The sequence below is a fragment of the Pantherophis guttatus genome, chromosome 2, assembly GCF_059756535.1.
Source record: "Pantherophis guttatus breed Tessera chromosome 2, ASM5975653v1, whole genome shotgun sequence".
NCBI lineage: Eukaryota > Metazoa > Chordata > Lepidosauria > Squamata > Colubridae > Pantherophis > Pantherophis guttatus.
In genome coordinates this window covers 103,290,980-103,309,358 of record NC_142064.1, presented here as the reverse complement: position 1 = coordinate 103,309,358, position 18,379 = coordinate 103,290,980, and the positions used below count along the sequence as shown (strand labels likewise).

Below are 18,379 nucleotides of genomic sequence, written 5' to 3'. Positions count from 1 at the left end.
ATGGAATGAATTTGTGTGACATAGATTTTAGGTTCCTATTTTGGGGGGTTTAGGAAAAGAGAGAGAAATAAGGGGAATGGCAAAAATAGGTAGGTATAACATAAGAATGGAATATATGGTATTTGTTTCTATCACTGATCAACTAAATGTTTTTGGTTGTTCCCAAGTAGGATATAGAGGCTAATGACCTTTTTTTCCCAAATTAACACAGATTAAATTTCCAGGAATAGGGTCCTACTTCACTGTCCCTATTAGTTTTCCAAATATTTAGTATTTATATTGAGAGTAGTAACATGTACACATGCCAAGGTGATTGTTGACTTTTTGTGCTTGTCACCCATCTATTTCTGTTTTATTCTGTTCATTTTGGAACCCATTATTTTCTGAATCTAGACTATCTATCTTCCTAGAGGAAGTAGAGGGAAAGACAAGGGAAGCTGAATGTCTTTGCTTGCTTACCAACTAATACTAAAATTAAACAAATACGCTTGGGATTGGAGAGAATAGCAAGGTGAAAAATCTGTATCATTTGGGAGAAAATCAATGAGGAATAGGGAAAAATGCAGACAGTGAAAATGAATGTTATGCATATGGTAACTAGACACAAAAAGAAAAATGGAAATACTATCCATATTTATTGAGGAAGGATTCCTTTCAGAGTAGCTAATTGGAAGTGTGCAAGACATTTTTAGAATTGCAGACATCCTCTCAATTTTTGAGACCTGATTTTGAGATTTTTTTTACCCCAAAGGAAGAACAAGCTTTCATAAATTTCTGTACCATGCAATGAAATAGTTCCAAATACAGTGTAAAATTGTAAGTACCAGTACTTACATGTCTTCTAGTCTAATAACTAGATTTCCAGTGCCTAAATAAATCACAGATTCTTCTGAAATCCTTGGTACATGTAGATTTATTTACATTGCAGTATGCAGTCACTTTATTGGCTTTGATTAACTAGGGTTGGGTTTTTGTTTTGTTTTTTTGTCTGTTACCCTCAGATCCTTTTTAGGATAAAGGTTTTTAGTTTTGTTTTTGGGCTTTCAAGTCAATCTTGACTCCTGGTGTCTTCCTGGGCAGTCCTGGCAGTTTTCTTGACAAGCTTTTTGGATGTGGTTTGCCACTACCTTTTGGGGCTGAAAGAGATTGACTGGCTTAAAGTCACTCAGGTGACTTCATACCTAAGGCAACCTAGAACTCATGATTCTAGCCTGGTGCCCTTAATTAGTACGCCAAGCTGCATATAAATGTTATTAAAGAATCAGGCAAGCAAAACTTGACAGTAAATGCAACTTCAAGGAAGTAGTAGCAAATCATGGGTATGAAGATACATCAGTATACTGATTTTTCTATGAATAACTTGAGTGGCAGAAAGAATGCAGACACTTATTTGTCTCTATAAGTTTAGAAAACTTGTAACAATTCAGACTCTGTGTAAACTGATCTTTCACACATCTTTCAATCTTGGCTGGGGCTGCTGAGAATTGTAGTTCAGTGACAACTGCTCTTAAGCCTTGTGAAGGCGATTTTGCTGTCAGATTTTGTTATCATTTTATTATCAAATAAAAGAAGGCATTTCTGAAGGATAGGCAGGCTATGTAGTGAAATATGTAAACAACAAAAATATTGAACACATTGCCTTTTGCTGTTTTGATCTTTAAAAAAAACCAGGAATCACATTTTTAATTTAATATTTTTGAGATCATATGGAAGCAGGAAATATATTTGACATTGGGTAAAGGGGTGAGTTTACCCTGTTCATTGCCAGGAAAATAACATGTTGAGCCGTTTAATTTATTTGATTTTTTTTCTCCAGGACACAGATATCATAATTTGGGATGTGATCAATGAGAGTGGTTTATACCGGTTGAAAGGCCACAAGGATGCAATTACACAGCTATTATTCTTGAAAGCAAAAAATATATTGATTTCTAGGTAATTGTTTTCTACATGTACATGTAACTGTCCTCTCACATACTAAGTACTGCAATTTTACTTAAGTTCAAAAAATTTGCTAGGAATTAAGGAAAAAATTAATCCTGAAAAACTAATTATTCATTGGGTCAGTTGTATTATTTGCATTGTAGACAGTTGGCTTAGTGTTAATACCTCAAATAAGATGTTCTTGCATTAATTTACCAAATCTGTGAATAAATTGAAGGAAACTTTAATTTTTTTCTCTTCTGTTGAGAAGATTAACCTGTAATTTATCCTCCATGAAATATGGATAGATGCTTCCTTTTGAAAATTAAGGGTATTAGTAAAGAACAGTCTACAGATTCAGAAAGACTCTGTTAGTGTTACAATAAAAATTGGCTTCATGGGTATTCTGACTAATTTTTTTAGCTTTGTCACTTCCCATTGAAATAATGCATTGTCTGGAGAACTTAATCCATAGGTTTTAATTTATTCTGTACTGTATATATACTTGCTACTGAATAGGGGAACTTTCTGATGTAATGTTGTAATGGTGGTAATATGAGGCAACATTTTCTTGCAGTGGAAAAGATACTGTGGTAAAATGGTGGGACCTGGATACTCAGCACTGTTTTAAAACATTGGTTGGGCACCGCTCTGAAGTAAGTAGAATGCAGATTTGCAGGTGAGAATAGTAGGAAGAAAAAAATAATGTCTTTTTCAAAGTATAGGTAATCCTTACAAGTGTAAGTTATGATGCTTGTAAAATGGATTGGTCACGTGACCAGTCCGTGACGTTTTTGTGGCAGCCGTTGAACGAACACCAGTTGTTAGGTTGAATCCATTGTTCACTATGGCACAATTTTGCCAAAATCCGAAAGTGCCAATTTTCAGCAAAACCATCATAAAATGCCGTCATATGACTGCGGGATGCTGAAAATGGTCATAAATGTGGCCTTGTTGCTGAGTATCCAAAGTTCAGTCATGTAACCATGGAAAAACCTCAGCCATCGAAGCTTTGAATCCAGATTATCAGTAGGCCCAATGGTGGATCCATTGTAACTTTGAATGGTTGCTAAGCGATCGTTAATATTTTGAGGGCTATCTCAAATAGGCCTCAAATAGGCCTATATACCTGTATATAGGTAGCCTTCACTTACTGACTGCTCATTTAGTGAGATAATCACAGGGATTTTCTTTTTCCACTTTATGTGCAGTTTTAAGTGACTATTTTTACAGATAGGGAGAATTGGTAGGATATTATTCTGAATTGCCTATCAAGGGTAAAATGCTCCTGGTTCGGATCGGATCACCTGATCCGGTAGCGATGGCGGCAGGTGGTTCGGAGAACCAGTAGCAAAAATCCCTACGCCCCCCCCCCCCCCATGCCCAGCTGAGCCGCACGATCATCAGAGGCTTTTTTTTTTTTTTTTACTTTTAAAAGCATTTTTTTCTACAACCTCTTCCGATGAAGAGGCTTTTCAAAGCTTTTTTTTTCTGAAACCTCTTGGCCGAAGAGGTGGTAAAAAAAGTGCTTTGAAAAGTCTCTGACGATCCCAGATGAGTTGCCTGATCGGCAGAGGCTTTTCAAAGCATTAGAAAAAATGCTTTGAAAAGTTAAAAAAAAAAAAAAGTTGGCCATGCCCACCCAGTCACATTAACACCCTCCCCCCCCCCCCCAAGCCATGCCCACAGAACCGGTAGTAACAAATTTTACATTTCACCCTGTTGCCTATTATAATGGGTAAGAAGAGTATCCTATATGCAAATAACTTTCATTGATGAAAGTAAAATAGTATATCATGGTAAGCCCAAATCTTATCTTAAGGGACCATTAAAACTTTTTGCCTTTGGGTTTCTGGCAGCAAAATGAGGAAGTTAAATTTACAGAAATGAGAGAAGTAGATTTAGTTTTCAGTCTTCTCTGAAGAACGAACTACAGTAGTAAAATAAGAAATGCTTTTGGCATGCTCTTCCTTAGGTGTGGGGTTTAGTTTTGGCTTCTGAAGAAAGACTTCTTATTACTGGGTCTGCTGATAGTGAACTGAGAGCATGGAACATCATGTATTTCCAGGAGGTAAGTGCTTGATATTTCTACTGCTTCACCTGATTCACATTAAAGTACATTATTTTTAGTGTTTTCAGTATTGAATGTAAAATCAAAATATAAATGCAAATGGAATAAAATAATATTCCCTTGCACTGGTATTGCACTGGCAGCGGGAGTGATTTCTGGCTTTCTGTTTCCTTGCCCATTGACTTTGTGAGAAACTGGCGTGGAGCTTCAGAAATCACAATTACGTGATCCAAGCAGCATTGTAGCTGTATGAAGATTCTTGAAATTTCAATTACACAAGAATAAAATTTTGTATGCATTCTTTTAAGTTTGCAGATTTGAGGCCCAAGATTCAAAATTTTTTGCACTACGACATACTGTTTGCGTTAATTGAAGGCTATAAACAAAGTTTTAGTAGTATATAGATGGAGCTGAACTCACTTCTTTGACTGTATGTTTTGATTGTAAAGGATCAATCAAGAGTTATGAAGCCATTTATTTTTCCAGGAGATATTTTAGCTGTTTGTTTCATATCACATGGTTCCCTTAATTAAAAATAAACTAAGGTAGAAGCAGTATCTTAATAGAGATCCACTTTCATTGAATGTCATCTATCTTGTATCTTTTGTAATCCCCGGCTCTAATATACAGCTTTGATGGTCATGTTATTTTACTACAAAGCAGCTGTTTTTACTTTGGCTTTATGTCTAAACATGCTATATCCGGCCCACTGAGTGCTTGATCTTGCCCATGGGGCTGCCCTGGAAACAGCGAAGGACCGGCCCGCAGTGCCTCTGCCAGCGAATATGGAGCTTGCGAGGGCCATGTGCAGCCCTCCAGAGCTGTGTTTTTGCTGGCAGAGGGTTGCAGGAGGCCTTCCCAGCCAAAAATGGAGCCCATTTTTGCTGACAGAGCGCTTGGACCACCACAGGCATCCCCCAGATACGAGTGACATGCTGGCCACGGCCACCCTGGTCATTCCCACCCTGGCCCCCTGAGGTCAAACACAACCCTAATCCTGCTTTAATAAAATAGTTTGAAGCAGGTTGAAGCGAGGTTGAGTCCCTGTGCCATATACTTGAGATATTTAATTAAAAAATGATTTGTTTGCAGAAAGAAAAGGCTTTCTTTTAGCCATAGTCTCTTATTCTTTTGGTACACTGCATAGGACCAAGACTCCAATGAGCCTGAAAACAAGAGAAGTAAAGGACATGTTCAGAGCTTGGAAGAATCTTCTGAAGACGATAAAGCAGATGCACAAGATGAGGACCAAAAGGAGGTATCTTTTTAATGTGTAGTCACAGTAACACATAATTTGCCACATTGACCATACATAAATATTTCCATCTGAAGCAAATAGACAGGATAGATGTTCCTAATTTAAGTAGGTTTTCCATGTTAGTGCTTTCCTAGTTTCAAATACAGTAACTGAATAATAATTTGAAGGGCACAAAGTCATGATATCTTTTAAAATCTTATTGGATGCACATGGTTCATACATAATGCTGAGCCATAATGTGGGTTATTGGTGGTGAAGAAATCACTGTGTGCCACTCATCTCTTAGTGGAGGATTGGGAAGCTGAATCTCCAGGGGGTGGGCGTGCATTCAGCATCCAACATCTCTCGCCCACATCTTGGTCTTTGGGTCTCTGCCTGTATTCTCCATTAGATCGTTCCAGCATTGTGATTCTATAGGATCCTTCACTGAATAAAAGGGTGAACTGCAATAGAATAGAATGAATAGGAAGAAAAGAAAACAGCTACTGCGAGCAAATCCATTATCAGATTGGAAAGAGTGCCCTGTGGCATGGAAAGAAACTCTGTGCCTGCACAGTCACCTTTGACCATTGCAAACAAATACAACCAAGCAATTTCTGCCTGAGATCAATCCTCCTCCCTGCCATTATAATGTTTAAAAAAGAGAAAAGGCTTTGGAGAGAACAGATATCCTCTTCTTTTCATAATGAAAAAGAAAGATGGGAAAGAATGCCAGTATAGCTTTTCAGGCAGCTCTGTTACTTAGCCAGGTTCTTTTTTCCTGTCTTCCTTGTATTATGTCATTTTGGCTGAGCTAACTCATTTTTCTATGCTGTCCACCCTCTCTTAATTTTTTTTTTTTTTATGATAACCATGGTTTTCTTTTCTTTTGAACCATTCACTGCTTTGTTTTCCTTCATGTTTGTCTATGGCTTTTTTCCAAGAAGGGCACTGAGAAATGTAAAGTGACTGGCTACCTTTCTTGGTCTATAGCCACAGATGAACTGTCAAAGCAATATTGTCATTTTCAATTGCTTGGATGGTAATAAATAATTGCTCTTTAGTAATCTGTGTTGCATGCATTTTATTGACTTTGTTGAAATTTTCAGACCACATTTGTTTAGTCCTCTTTTAATTAATTTTTTTAGGACACTGTAAAGTGTGAGAAAGCTGGTTCCATCATGAGGGAAGGAAGGAATCGTGTTGTTGGTCTTGCTTCTGATCGATCAGGGAGAATCCTTGCTTGCCATGTGAGTGGATAGCTTTTGGATCATATGGGAATACTATTTTATTCATTTATTTATTAAATTTTTATACCGCCCTTCTCCCGAAGGACTCAGGACGGTGTACAGCCAAAATAAAAACCAACAATATAAAAGTTAAAAACAATTTAAAATTATTAAATAGTTTGGCCAATCATCTAAAATAAAATAACCCATTCCAATAAAATTTTAGGCCAGCCCTGCTTGATGGAATAATAGCGTTTTAAGGGCGCGGCGAAAGGTACGGAGGTCGGAAATCCGACAAATCTCCGGGGGCAGCTCGTTCCAGAGAGCAGGAGCCCCCACAGAGAAGGGTCTCCCCCTGGGGGTCGCCAGTCGACACTGTCTAACAGATGGCACCCTGAGGAGACCCTCTCTGTGGGAGTGTACTGGTCGGTGGGAGGCTATTGGAGGCAGAAGGCTGTCTCGTAAATATCCAGGTCCTATGCCATGGAGCGCTTTAAAGGTGGCAACCAACACCTTGAATCGCACCCGGAAGACCACTGGGAGCCAGTGCAGGTCGCGCAGGAACGATGTTAGATGGGAGCACCAAGTCGCCCCCATAATCACCTGCGCACATAAGGCCAGATGTACTGCCAGGCATGTGGCCTTATAGCTACATATAGGTACATAAGACCAGATGTACTGCCAGACATCTGGCCTTATAGCTACATATAGGTACATAAGGCCAGATGTACTGCCAGACATCTGGCCTTATAGCTATGGAAAGAGATTTCTGAACCAGCAAGTTTCTAGTTTATTTTGTTTTTTCTTTGTTCAAGGGAACAGACTCTGTCCTGGAAATATTCTATATCCTCAGCAAAGAAGAAGTTCAGAAGAAATTAGAGAAGAAAATGAGGAAAGCAAGGAAAAAAGCCAAGTGAATACAGTATATTTGCTATACTTGTCATTTTTATATTTTTCTGATACATAGAAGAACTACATTATATATTACTTTAAAACAATTATCCATAAAATGATCAAATTAAAATGGTAATACTTTTAAGATTCAAGGTACAACTTATGTTAATATTTCTGATTCATACAGAGGTGTTTTTTGTTCTAGACAAAAGTCAAATGTGGAAGAGGAAGAACTTGATATCAATATAGAGTGCAGTCTACAGGAAAAGATTCAACGTCTTGTTAACATCAAAGCTTCTGCTAAAATCAAGTGGGTTCCAAGTACTAAGGGTGATAAATATATTTATCGTTTGTTTAAAAAGCAATCAAGCGTTAAAAAAACAGTAATATTATAAAATAACTCAACATTTTATAGCGTATTTAAACTATACAAAAATTTACTGATTGCTTCTAATATTGTCCTTTTTCAAGTCAGCACAGCAAATTGATTCATGGGTTACTGTATATTATCAGGGAGTTGGATAGTATCTGCTTCTCTTGTAATATAAATCCAAACCTAGGACCAAGTTTAAAAAATATATTTTTACAGTAAAGAAAGAACAAGAGAAGGAAAGCTTTTGTGTTATACAAAATGAATATAATCAACCACAATCCTACTCTTTCTCCTCTGCCAAACTATTTCTGGTGGAGTGGGATTTGATGTAGCTTAACAGAGATTTTCTAAAAAAATAATGCACAAAGGATTGGGCCATGTAATTAAATACAAATTTGGCTGCTAAATGCTGGAGATACATGAAGAAAGCCAAAAGCAGAGATGTTACTTAACTATAGGGAAAACAAACGGAGAAAGCTATAGAGGGTTCTAGGTAGAGGTTGAACTTTGTTGGAAACGAAGACTCCAACATTCTGTTGTTGTTCTCTGTCTTCGTGATAGGGTGGATATCATTTTTTCTGTGATTATTTTCAATAATGGCTTTTTTTGAAGTTTTGCATACTTTTGCTCATGTAACTAGGAATACATTTATTTATTAAACAAACTTATATTTCTATATTTCTATGAAATATTCTTTTACATTTCAACTCAAAGTGACTCCGGGTGGCATACAACATTAAAATCCTGCAGTTTAACACACACACACCCCTCTCAGCCATCTTCTCTTCTAGTGGCCAATTTTTCCAAAGATCAGAGTTTTTTTTTTTCAATGGTTCTTACACTTCTAAAATATTTAACTTGAGTTTTATTGTAATGTTTTCACTAAGCAGTCATTGTTATTATTCATCATTAGTGCTTCCACTACTGTTGAATAATTTGTTCTTCTTTGACTCAAGGTTTTTTTTAAATATTGTTTCCAGCACCGCACTTCAAAATGTTTCTTTGTTCAGTCATAATATTTCAGTAGGCAAATTAAACAGCCTTATACATCTGTGTTTTTAAAAACTGTTCTCAGTTTTGGGGGATCCACACAGTTGTGGAACCCTTAGTATAATTCATAAAGCAAAAATAAATATATTTGATGTTTCCTTGTCATTTCCATTATCCATTGGATATTAACAATATGACTTTTGATTTTAGCATGTATGTCTTGCTAATTCTCATTTCATATATTATTGAAGTCTGGATTGCAAATGAAGTTTATATTTATCTTTGCTGGCTTCTTTTACATATTGTTGCTCTTAATTCGTTTAACACTTAACATGACAAGTTACTACTTTTTTAAACAATAAATAGTATTTTATTGAAACAGATCTTTTGACTTGATGCTGAATCCAAAAGGAGAACTGAAAGCCAGCTTAATGCTCCAGAACAATAACATTGAATGCTACAGCTTGAAGTCGTCTGAGCAATCTCCCCAAGTTGTGCAGACATCGAAGATAAACATTGGAGGTCACCGTACTGATGTTAGAACGGTGTCATTTAGCTCTGATAACATCGCCATTCTCTCTGCTGCTGCAGAATCCATTAAAATATGGAACAGGTATGAATCCTCTATGTATGCTGAAGGAAAATGTAAGTTGCAATCCATGTTAATAAGGACATTGTGTTAAATGTCTTCAGGTGTGAATCTGAACTATTAATATGGAATCCAGGAAAATGCCTAATATCTCATTGTAGGCAGTAAGGCGGATTATATACCAAATAATGTACTTTTAAAATAGAAAGGTCACATTTATGAATTCATCAATGGAGTTAGTTATCTTTGTGTTGTTTGATCTTTCCTATAGTAAGTTGTCTTACATTTGATGTAAAAACTCTGGGTCACTGCAGTGCTTTGTATAGTCAAATTGGGTATTACTAAACTCAAAATATTACAGTTGTCAGAGATTGTTCAGATTCTGGGATACGTTTTAGTGGCTGCTAGTCCTAATTTGCATGTTCCTCCTGAATCCGAAATTTGATGACTCTCAAATTCAGTTCCTGGAGGGCCCTTGAAAATTGTTAGCTACTTTGTGAGGCATCTGGTTGTTCACTGTGGAAAACTGAAGCTATTGTACTTATTGCTATCTCAGAGCCAGTTCACTGGAATACTTCCTATCAAAGCATCCATCTAATTTATGATGCCTGTTCTACTTAATTTTGGAGGTAATTCTAAAGCTAAGGAAAGCTGAAGTAGGTCAGTATCTGCTGACAGTTTTTGGAAAGAACAGATTTTTAGAGGTTGCTAATCCTAATATAGTTGTTTCTCTGCAAACATCAATGTTTGATTCTGCCACCAAATGAAGCTGGTAAAATGAAGTCAGCATCAGATACTTGGTGTGATTTTTGTTTGAAAGGTCTATGAGCTCAGTTTAGTTTTATACTCAACACCAATTTCTTGGCTTTGGAAATTCTATGAAAGTCCCAATTTTTTAATTGTGAAGGTAGCATTCTTGGCACAAGGATGATCTCGAGGCTGTACTAACATTCTAAAGTAATTATAATTACACTCCAAATTGGTTCACTACTATTGTAGTGTGTATGTACATCATGCATGAGCTTACTTAACTGTTTTTCCAGTTACGTGTTGTGCCAGTTAGTTTCTCCACTGGTCTGGATATCATAGCTCTGTGTTGGCTAGCTTTTATAAAACAGCTTTTTGAAGAGAAATCTGGGGTTAAATATTGTGCTAATCTACAGTGATAGCTTTTTCTTGCCATTTGTGAAATTGTAAGAAATTTTCTTTTCCAAAAATACCTCCAGTAAATGTATTTCTTGTGTGTAAAATTGATTACTTTGTTGTTTCTTTTCCCAGGTCTACCTTGCAGTGTATCCGGACCATGGAGTGTGATTATGCACTTTGCTCCCTGTTTGTCCCAGGAGACCGGCAGGTCATTATAGGGACAAAGGTAAATTGCTCATCCTTTCTGAAGGATTAGGAGATCTTGCTACTAATGCCACATTTTTAATTTAAAAAATCATACCTAGTCAATACAGAGCCCTTACAAGTTTTTTTTTGCAGAAGTTTTGCTACTGCTGCAGACTGGTCTTTTACAGAAGTCCCATCTTTTTCCTTCAAGTTTCCTTTATGCATGATTTACAGTTGTCTGGATCTCAGTTGTTCTTGACTTTCGATAGAGACAGAAAAAACTTGTCTTGTTCTCCATCCTATTGATTAATTATTCTTTTCAAACTAATTCACAGTCCTCTCCAGTTCTTCTCCTTTAAAAAAAACAAACGAAATTGTAGTTTCCTTTGAATCTTATCTCTCTCCATTCTTCTTTCTTGTTTACTCTGGCTTTGATTATGGTGGGAGAAGTTGCCTCAAAGTTCTAAGCAATCCACCCATGTTTGAATAATTAGGAACAAGTGCTTCACCCTTCCCCTTAGGTCTCCCATCAATGGTATCACTTGTCCCTCTGCCTCTGGTTCAGCAGCACAAAGGATTCCTAGCTCTATGTAAGCTGCTGGTTCTCAAAAAGCAGTGTTGATGATATATCAGGGTGCAGCACTTGACCAATTTGACAATCTCAGCTATTCTAATGATAGACTCACTCATGGTGGCCCTGATTCTCCACAACTCTGAAATTATCAATGTAGGAGTCTGTAATAGAGTGCCTTTAGATCCTTTAGTACTTTCCAGGAGGAATGTATTTTGGAAAACTGACTTTGGGACAGCAAGAAACTCTTGTCACATCTCCTTTGATTTCTTCCTTGTGGTAATGGGACTCACCTTTTCCAAAACTTGTACTTAATCCTAGGCACACTGTAGTTCTGTTGTCATTTTTCTTCAGCATCTCCTTGAAAAAGGCTTTTTACCTAGTGCCTGAAATGAGCCGTCTTTAGGCAATCAGCAGCCAATAAAAAAAAAATCTAAATAGTTTCAAAAGAGAGGCAGGTATATTTAATCAAATTTTTTCTCTTCTCCTGATTCTGTCCTCAGAGAAGAACAGGTATATCAATTTAACAAGCGACACAAGTATTCTTTTCTCCCAGATCAAAAACCAAATGACATTAATAAGTGCTGTCTCTGCAAAGAAGCTGCAGAAACCATGGGTTACCTAGTTAGTTATTGCAAGAAGATTGCATAGACCAGGGGTGGGCAATTGAGGCATTTTTACAACCTGTGGACTTCAACTCCCAGAATTCCTGAGACAGCCAAGCTGTCTCAGGAATTCTGAGAGTTGAAGTCCACAGGTTGTAAAAGAGCCACAATTGCCCACCCCTGGCATAGACTGAAAGAACAACATGACAAAATAGCAACAATGGTATATTGGAATATCTGCAAGGAATGCCATTTGCCTTCAAGCTAGAACTACAAAATAGACAAAGTAATAGAAAATGTAGAAGCTACCATTCTCTGGGATTTTAGAATTCTAATAGACTAGCAGTTGCCACATAAGACACATAAGACACCAGATATAAAAATTGTCAATAAGAAAGATGAAAATGTCTGAATAGTGGATATTGATCTGGAGAAAGCAGTATAGAAAGGAAAGAACTGGAGAAAACCACTAAATACAATAGAAGTAAACAACTGTGGTAAAAGAAAGCAAAGATAGTGATAGGTACCTTGGGTGCAACCCCCAAATATCTGGAGCTCCACTTGAGCACTATTGGCATTGACAAAATCACCAGTCAATTGCAAATGGCAGCTTTACTTGGAACATCTTACATACTCTGACAATGTATTTAACACCATTAAACAATAACATCGGCCTATCCCAGGTTCTTGGAAAAGATGTCATAGGTGATTAAAAATGCCAAATCCAGTCTAAACATCTGTGCAATGAACCTTAATTATTATTTTTTTAAAAAAGGCTTTTGTCAAGAAACTCCCAAGTCCTTCACATCCTTAACTTTGAAGTAAATGCATTTGAGCAAAAAATATGGAAAAACCTTCCTTGCTTTATTCTCTTCCATCCTCAGCTGGAATTATAGTAACACAGTTTTGATTCCATGTAATGTTTTTTTGTTCGTCTGTTCCTTTCATTGGCACTTACTTCTCATTGGCACTTCTGATAAAATCTTTGAAAAATTGCTGGTATTGATAGCTGGTATCAATTTGTATACAAATGATAATTCATAATTTTTATTAGATTGGAAAGCTGCAGCTCTTTGATCTGGCTTCTGGATGTTTATTGGAAAATGTTGATGCTCATGAGGGGGCTCTGTGGTCCATATCTCTTTCTTCAGATCAGGTAGGACAAGTTTAAATTTCCTTTTTATTTGATAGAGTTATGTTCAAGGTGACATAATAGCTTATAATAATAGTAGACTTTTGGAGGTATGGAAATGGGCATATTAGTTGGGTTCTCTTATCTGCTGTAAAGATTGTTACTATCTTCCACCATTCCATGGAGTGCTGTCGTGTGAATAATACATTTCTCCATGGCAGTTGTAGGTCCTGGAATGCTTTTGATGCTGCCTGATTCTTGTTTGCTTTCTGCCATCCTTTGCAGACCTTGTGTTTAATGAGAGTAATTACTTAAAAATAAGTTACGATGACTTCAGGTATAATGTCAGTGAGTGGTTTTTTTCACATTAACAATGTAAAATAGTACTAGTAGTTGATAAGACAAAAGGGAGGGTGATCATCTATAGGTACAGAGTCCAATTTAGAATTTGGATTGGTGAGGATTTTAGCTTTCGTTGCAATACTGTATTATGGAAATAAGCTACTGATTGATTTCTCAGTCCAGGAAAACAAATTTCTGGCTGGGATCCAAAAAACTTTTAATGCTGCTTCTCTTCTAAATCACCTTCAGTGTGATTAGTCGAGGGAGAAGTAGATGGTAGATCATCATAAATGGTTGAGAAGAAGCAGTAAAAAAACAGAAATGAATTGGTAATGGTCTGCAAACGGTAGTGTTTTCAGTTCAACTCACTGCCTTTTCTGCATATAATGTGCTCTTGAAGAGTGAATAAAGCAATATTTAAGTCTTCTGCTGTGTCATCTTTTATATATAGCAAAAGTGACCATGTTTAGTTTTAAATTAAATTATTTTCTCCTTCAGCGTGGTTTTATAACAGGAGGTGCAGATAAATCTGTCAAGTTCTGGGAATTTCAGCTAGTGAAAGACAGGAACAGTATCCAAAAGAGGTGAGAGTGTTTTTCTAGGAATTAATAATATTTGAGCTCTGAATTTTATTCTTATAGTATTGTTGATGCATAGAGCTTGCTAATATGATGTAGAGTGTCCTTTTTGAAAACATTGGCTAGAAATAATTTTGCATATCTTCTGGGCTGTAAACTGTTTCTAAGACATCCTACCTATTGTCTCGTAGAAATAAATACTATGAATATCTTTTATATTAATCTCTCTTATACTTCTTGCACCAAATTAATACCTTTATTGGTAGGATGGATATATTTGAAGACTAAAAACGTGACCATTTTTATTTAAGCAGGGCTTATAAAGAAACATTTAAAATGGTAAATATTAAGTGTCGTTTGCTTAAACATTTGGTTCCTATGAAGTTCCTATTAGAACTACATTTTACCTCTAAACTAATTTCTTTACTAGAAATGCACTGTGTTAAAGAAGCTTTTCAATATAAATGTAATCATTTGGGGAAATATATAAACTGTTTATCGAAAATAGGCCTTTTATTGCCATTATTCTGTCTTATTCAATAATTCTTTGGCCTTGTAGAGGCATTTTATCTGTCTTTTTTATTGTGAAAGTGAGCTATGGCACAGAAAAGTGGGAAGTAGAAAGAAACAACTTTAAATTAAATTGTTGTGCAGATAATTTTTTGTGTTCCGGGCAGTAGTCTTGCAAATGGGAAAGGGTGGAATTAAGTCCACTTCTGCAGCTGACCCAGGGGGCTGGATGAAATCAATGCAATATACTGATGTCACTGGTGCCAGTTAAGGCCTGTTCCATCATGCAGGCAAAGAGAAGAATCAATTTCTCCCCCTTGATTTATGAATCTAACTGTGCAGTAAGAATCCATATATTGTACTCATCCCATCCTAGGCTCTCTGTGAAGCAGACACGCATTTTGCAGCTGGATGAAGATGTTCTCTGTGTTCGGTACAGCCCCAACCAAAAAATTTTGGCTGCTGCCTTATTGGACTGCACTGTAAAAATATTCTACACTGACACTCTCAAGGTAACCAGTACTACCCTTAGTTTGGATATAAAATTAATGGAACTGATGGAGATTCATTTTAGGCATTAAAAAATTTACATTCCTGCTTTTATATCAAGAAGCCAGGTATACAATGAGTTAATTCTCTCCTGTGACCAAAGAAAAGAAGGAAGTGATGGCCAAATCTTGATCCTATTTTGCTCTAGTTGCTTTCTTGTTCTTTCACTTTGCCAGAAATAATTCTTTTTCTCTATAGTAGCTTTCTTTTGTGGGTTATTTGTGATTTTTCAGTGTTTTATTTCCTTCTGATTTTAATTACCTCTTTACTTCCTTTTCCTTAAACTAAAAAATCAAACCAATTTTTCCTGTCTGTTTCTTTGTGGAGTGTTTGAAGAGTGTTCAGGAAGTCAAAAACATCCTTGAAAAATGGGGGCGGGGCAAGTAACAAAGACCTTGCGCTATTTATGGATACATCTAAGCAGAGATGATGTAGACTTTCATAGCCAGTATCTGTTGGGTGGTGTTGGGCTTCAAAGTTTAGTGTCGGGGATCTGGAGAACAGATTTCCTGATGACAACTGTGCCTGGCATCTTCAGAGTGGTCTGCTATCAAGATCACAGCAATTGCGCAAGGACTGACTGAACTGTCTTTATAGCCAGGTGTGCTGGCTATAAACAGAGTTGCTGCCGTTGAAAAATAATGTAATTTTCCCAAAGGGCATAATTAGCACTCTCTGTAATTATGCCTTAATAGAGACAGATGATATTTCTGACAGTGCTCTAAGTAACAGAATCTAAGGCAATTGAGCTGAAAGAAAGGACAAAACCCTCAAGAGCACAGATTTGGTTGTTTTCTGATGCTGTTAAGGATGCTACTGCACTGCCGTGATGTTAGCTAGTGTTATTCCTCTTTTGAGGGAGAAATTTAGATAATTTTTTGTCAGCCTTTTACTTATGTAGAAGTTTTGAAATAATATTTGGCCAACGATCTGATTAAATGTTTTAAGGAGACTTACTGAAAATAGTGAATAACTGCTTTGGCTCCTCACTCCTCATTAGTATAAGAAAAAAAAGAAAAAAAAAACCCTGTAATCAGTCCCTCTTTTGAAACATCAATTTTTTCTCCTCTTCCCCCTATATAAAATGTAATCCCTAACTTCACTGTGAGCCCTACAACTGGAGAGCCTAGCATGAAACATGGGAAATTGGTGTTAAAGTTGCTTGTGCTGAATTTGTCACAGAAGCAAGCATGATATACACAGCTTCCTCTTTTCCCTAACGGAACAGGCTAAATCCTACAGTTTCACAAGGGTGTCTGGGTTGGACAGTTGATTAACCCCAAACAAAAAGCAGGACTTAAATGTGTCAATGAAAGCTGGAAATATCTAGGTGTTTACTAACACTGTACTTTTTAAAATGTGTAACTGACGTCTTTTTGATTTCCAGTTTTTCCTTTCTCTCTATGGCCATAAATTGCCAGTGCTGTGCATGGATATCTCTTATGTAAGTATACCATGCTTTGGAGATTTTTGGGGTGGCTTTATGCTGGAGAATGTTTGCATAAGCGTCTCTACTTATCCATGCTAGTTTATTTATGTAGCATGTACCCATTGATGTTGAGGGCTGATGTAATAATGTAAAAGTTTCTCATAGCTTGAATGGACTTCATTGATTGATTTGTGGTCTGTCATGAAATAGTGTTGCCCATCAACACTAGGCAGGTAATAGTAGTAGTACGATAGTAGTAGTAATAATAATATTAACACGTATCAAGAGTCTGTATAGGTAGAACCATAATTGAGCCTGAAAATACAGTTGTAAATTGTGGAGGTCATTAAGTGAGTCACCAAATGACGTGCCCGATTTTACAATTTACGATATTTTGCAGCAGTTGTTAAGTGAACTCCATGATTGTTAAATAAGTCCATATTCTCCAACTGGAGTTGGGGTTCTTTGCCAGAAGTAAAAGCTGAAAACAGGCAAAAAAAAAAAAAAAAACCCACTGAAAATCTACAGGATGCTGCAAACTGCCATAAATATTGGTTGCCAAGCACCCAAAATGAAATTGTCTGTGTGTGCGCGCGCACAGCCATTGGATCTTCAAAGACAGACCATAAATAATTCTAGGAAGGTCCATTGTACGTTGAAATGATTGCTAAGCACTCAATAAGTGAGGAGTGCCAAAAAGAAGACTTGTCTTGGCTGCCTGATGACAATTAATGATAGTTCCCTTTACCTGTTTTGGAAAACAGTGCAGGATTCTGTTTTGCTCCAGAAAAAGTTACACATACATATAAGTCTAGATTGAACTGCAGGAATATCTAAATGATAAAGTTCTTTTCTCTCTGTTCTGCTGAAGGATGGAACATTAATTGCAACAGGCTCTGCTGACCGTAATGTGAAAATCTGGGGCTTGGACTTTGGGGATTGTCATAGGTCACTTTTTGCTCATGATGACAGGTAGGACAATGGGAATTGCGAAATGGGAAATCTCTCTATTAAAGGTGAAATGTTTTACACTCCTGAAAGAAACCCATTATATTGTAGTCTCTGTAGAACTACATATGGCACATGTATTACATTTTTAAGGGCAATGAATCTTTCCGATTAGAGCTCCTTAGGTATTGTCCTTTTTTCCTTTTCTTAACTATCAGCTTTTGGCATCAAGCCACCTCAGTTGAAAATAACCTTTTCCACACTATTTGCAGTTCTGTTTGTGAAGCTGGACGGATTTACAGCTCCTTGGAAAGATTCAGTTATAAACACTGTACACAATATTTTGTTGGCTTTCATTTATGGTAGTGGAGGGATTTCTTCAGAAATTTTAACAGTACAAATGTGCATTGTATTTTGAGCTTTTAATGACTCCTTGAAACATGAGTTTTGTTTTGGGCAATTTATTTTTCATGAGCTTGGTACAAAATGTAGCTTTTTCAACTTGCAGTAATTAGATTGGAGTGTTCCCTTATATCTTGCCACTGTTCTCATTAAATTATCTTGGTTTATATGGTAAATTTTAAGAACAGGACTTGGCAATTTCCCCCCAAAACACCAACTTCAATTTAAAAAGTAGGATAAAATATATTAATGTAGCCAACATACATTGAATCCATAAATCTTTATCATATAACATACACTGAAATGAATTCAGTCTTTATCAGCATGCAGATCTTAAGTATCTTCCCTTTTTAAAATACTTCCCATGATGTGAATATGTGAATGGGAATTTGGAAATGGTAATGAACTTCCATATCTTCTCATAGTTAATTATTTTTTCTTTCATTCTTTAGTGTAATGTATCTTCAGTTCGTTCCAAAGACCCATCTCTTCTTTACAGCAGGAAAGGACCACAAGATTAAACAATGGGATGCTGATAAATTTGAGCATATCCAGACTTTAGAGGTAAAATAAAAGATCTTTAGGAATAGACGTCTCCTGAAATTTGCTGTGTATGTACATGTTTGCAGGCAGTCCATCCGGAAGTTATAACTAGTCCAGCATGTTATGTGAGCA

General features: G+C 36.6%; 1 protein-coding gene across 3 annotated transcripts in view; it reads left to right on the top strand.

The window, feature by feature from the left end:
* The window catches only part of WDR3 (WD repeat domain 3), a 34,074-nt gene that overhangs the window by 2,241 nt on the left and 13,454 nt on the right, over positions 1-18,379 (top strand). For all 3 annotated transcript variants that reach the window (XM_034411039.3, XM_034411038.3, XM_087888325.1), the window contains exons 4-18: positions 1,817-1,935; positions 2,501-2,579; positions 3,899-3,994; positions 5,142-5,252; positions 6,380-6,481; positions 7,276-7,373; positions 7,560-7,664; positions 9,100-9,330; positions 10,585-10,678; positions 12,869-12,970; positions 13,787-13,872; positions 14,753-14,888; positions 16,313-16,369; positions 17,226-17,326; positions 18,157-18,268. In XM_034411039.3, coding sequence (XP_034266930.1) covers positions 1,817-1,935; positions 2,501-2,579; positions 3,899-3,994; positions 5,142-5,252; positions 6,380-6,481; positions 7,276-7,373; positions 7,560-7,664; positions 9,100-9,330; positions 10,585-10,678; positions 12,869-12,970; positions 13,787-13,872; positions 14,753-14,888; positions 16,313-16,369; positions 17,226-17,326; positions 18,157-18,268 — 1,629 coding nt within the window. The remainder of the gene's footprint in view (positions 1-1,816; positions 1,936-2,500; positions 2,580-3,898; positions 3,995-5,141; positions 5,253-6,379; positions 6,482-7,275; positions 7,374-7,559; positions 7,665-9,099; positions 9,331-10,584; positions 10,679-12,868; positions 12,971-13,786; positions 13,873-14,752; positions 14,889-16,312; positions 16,370-17,225; positions 17,327-18,156; positions 18,269-18,379) is intronic.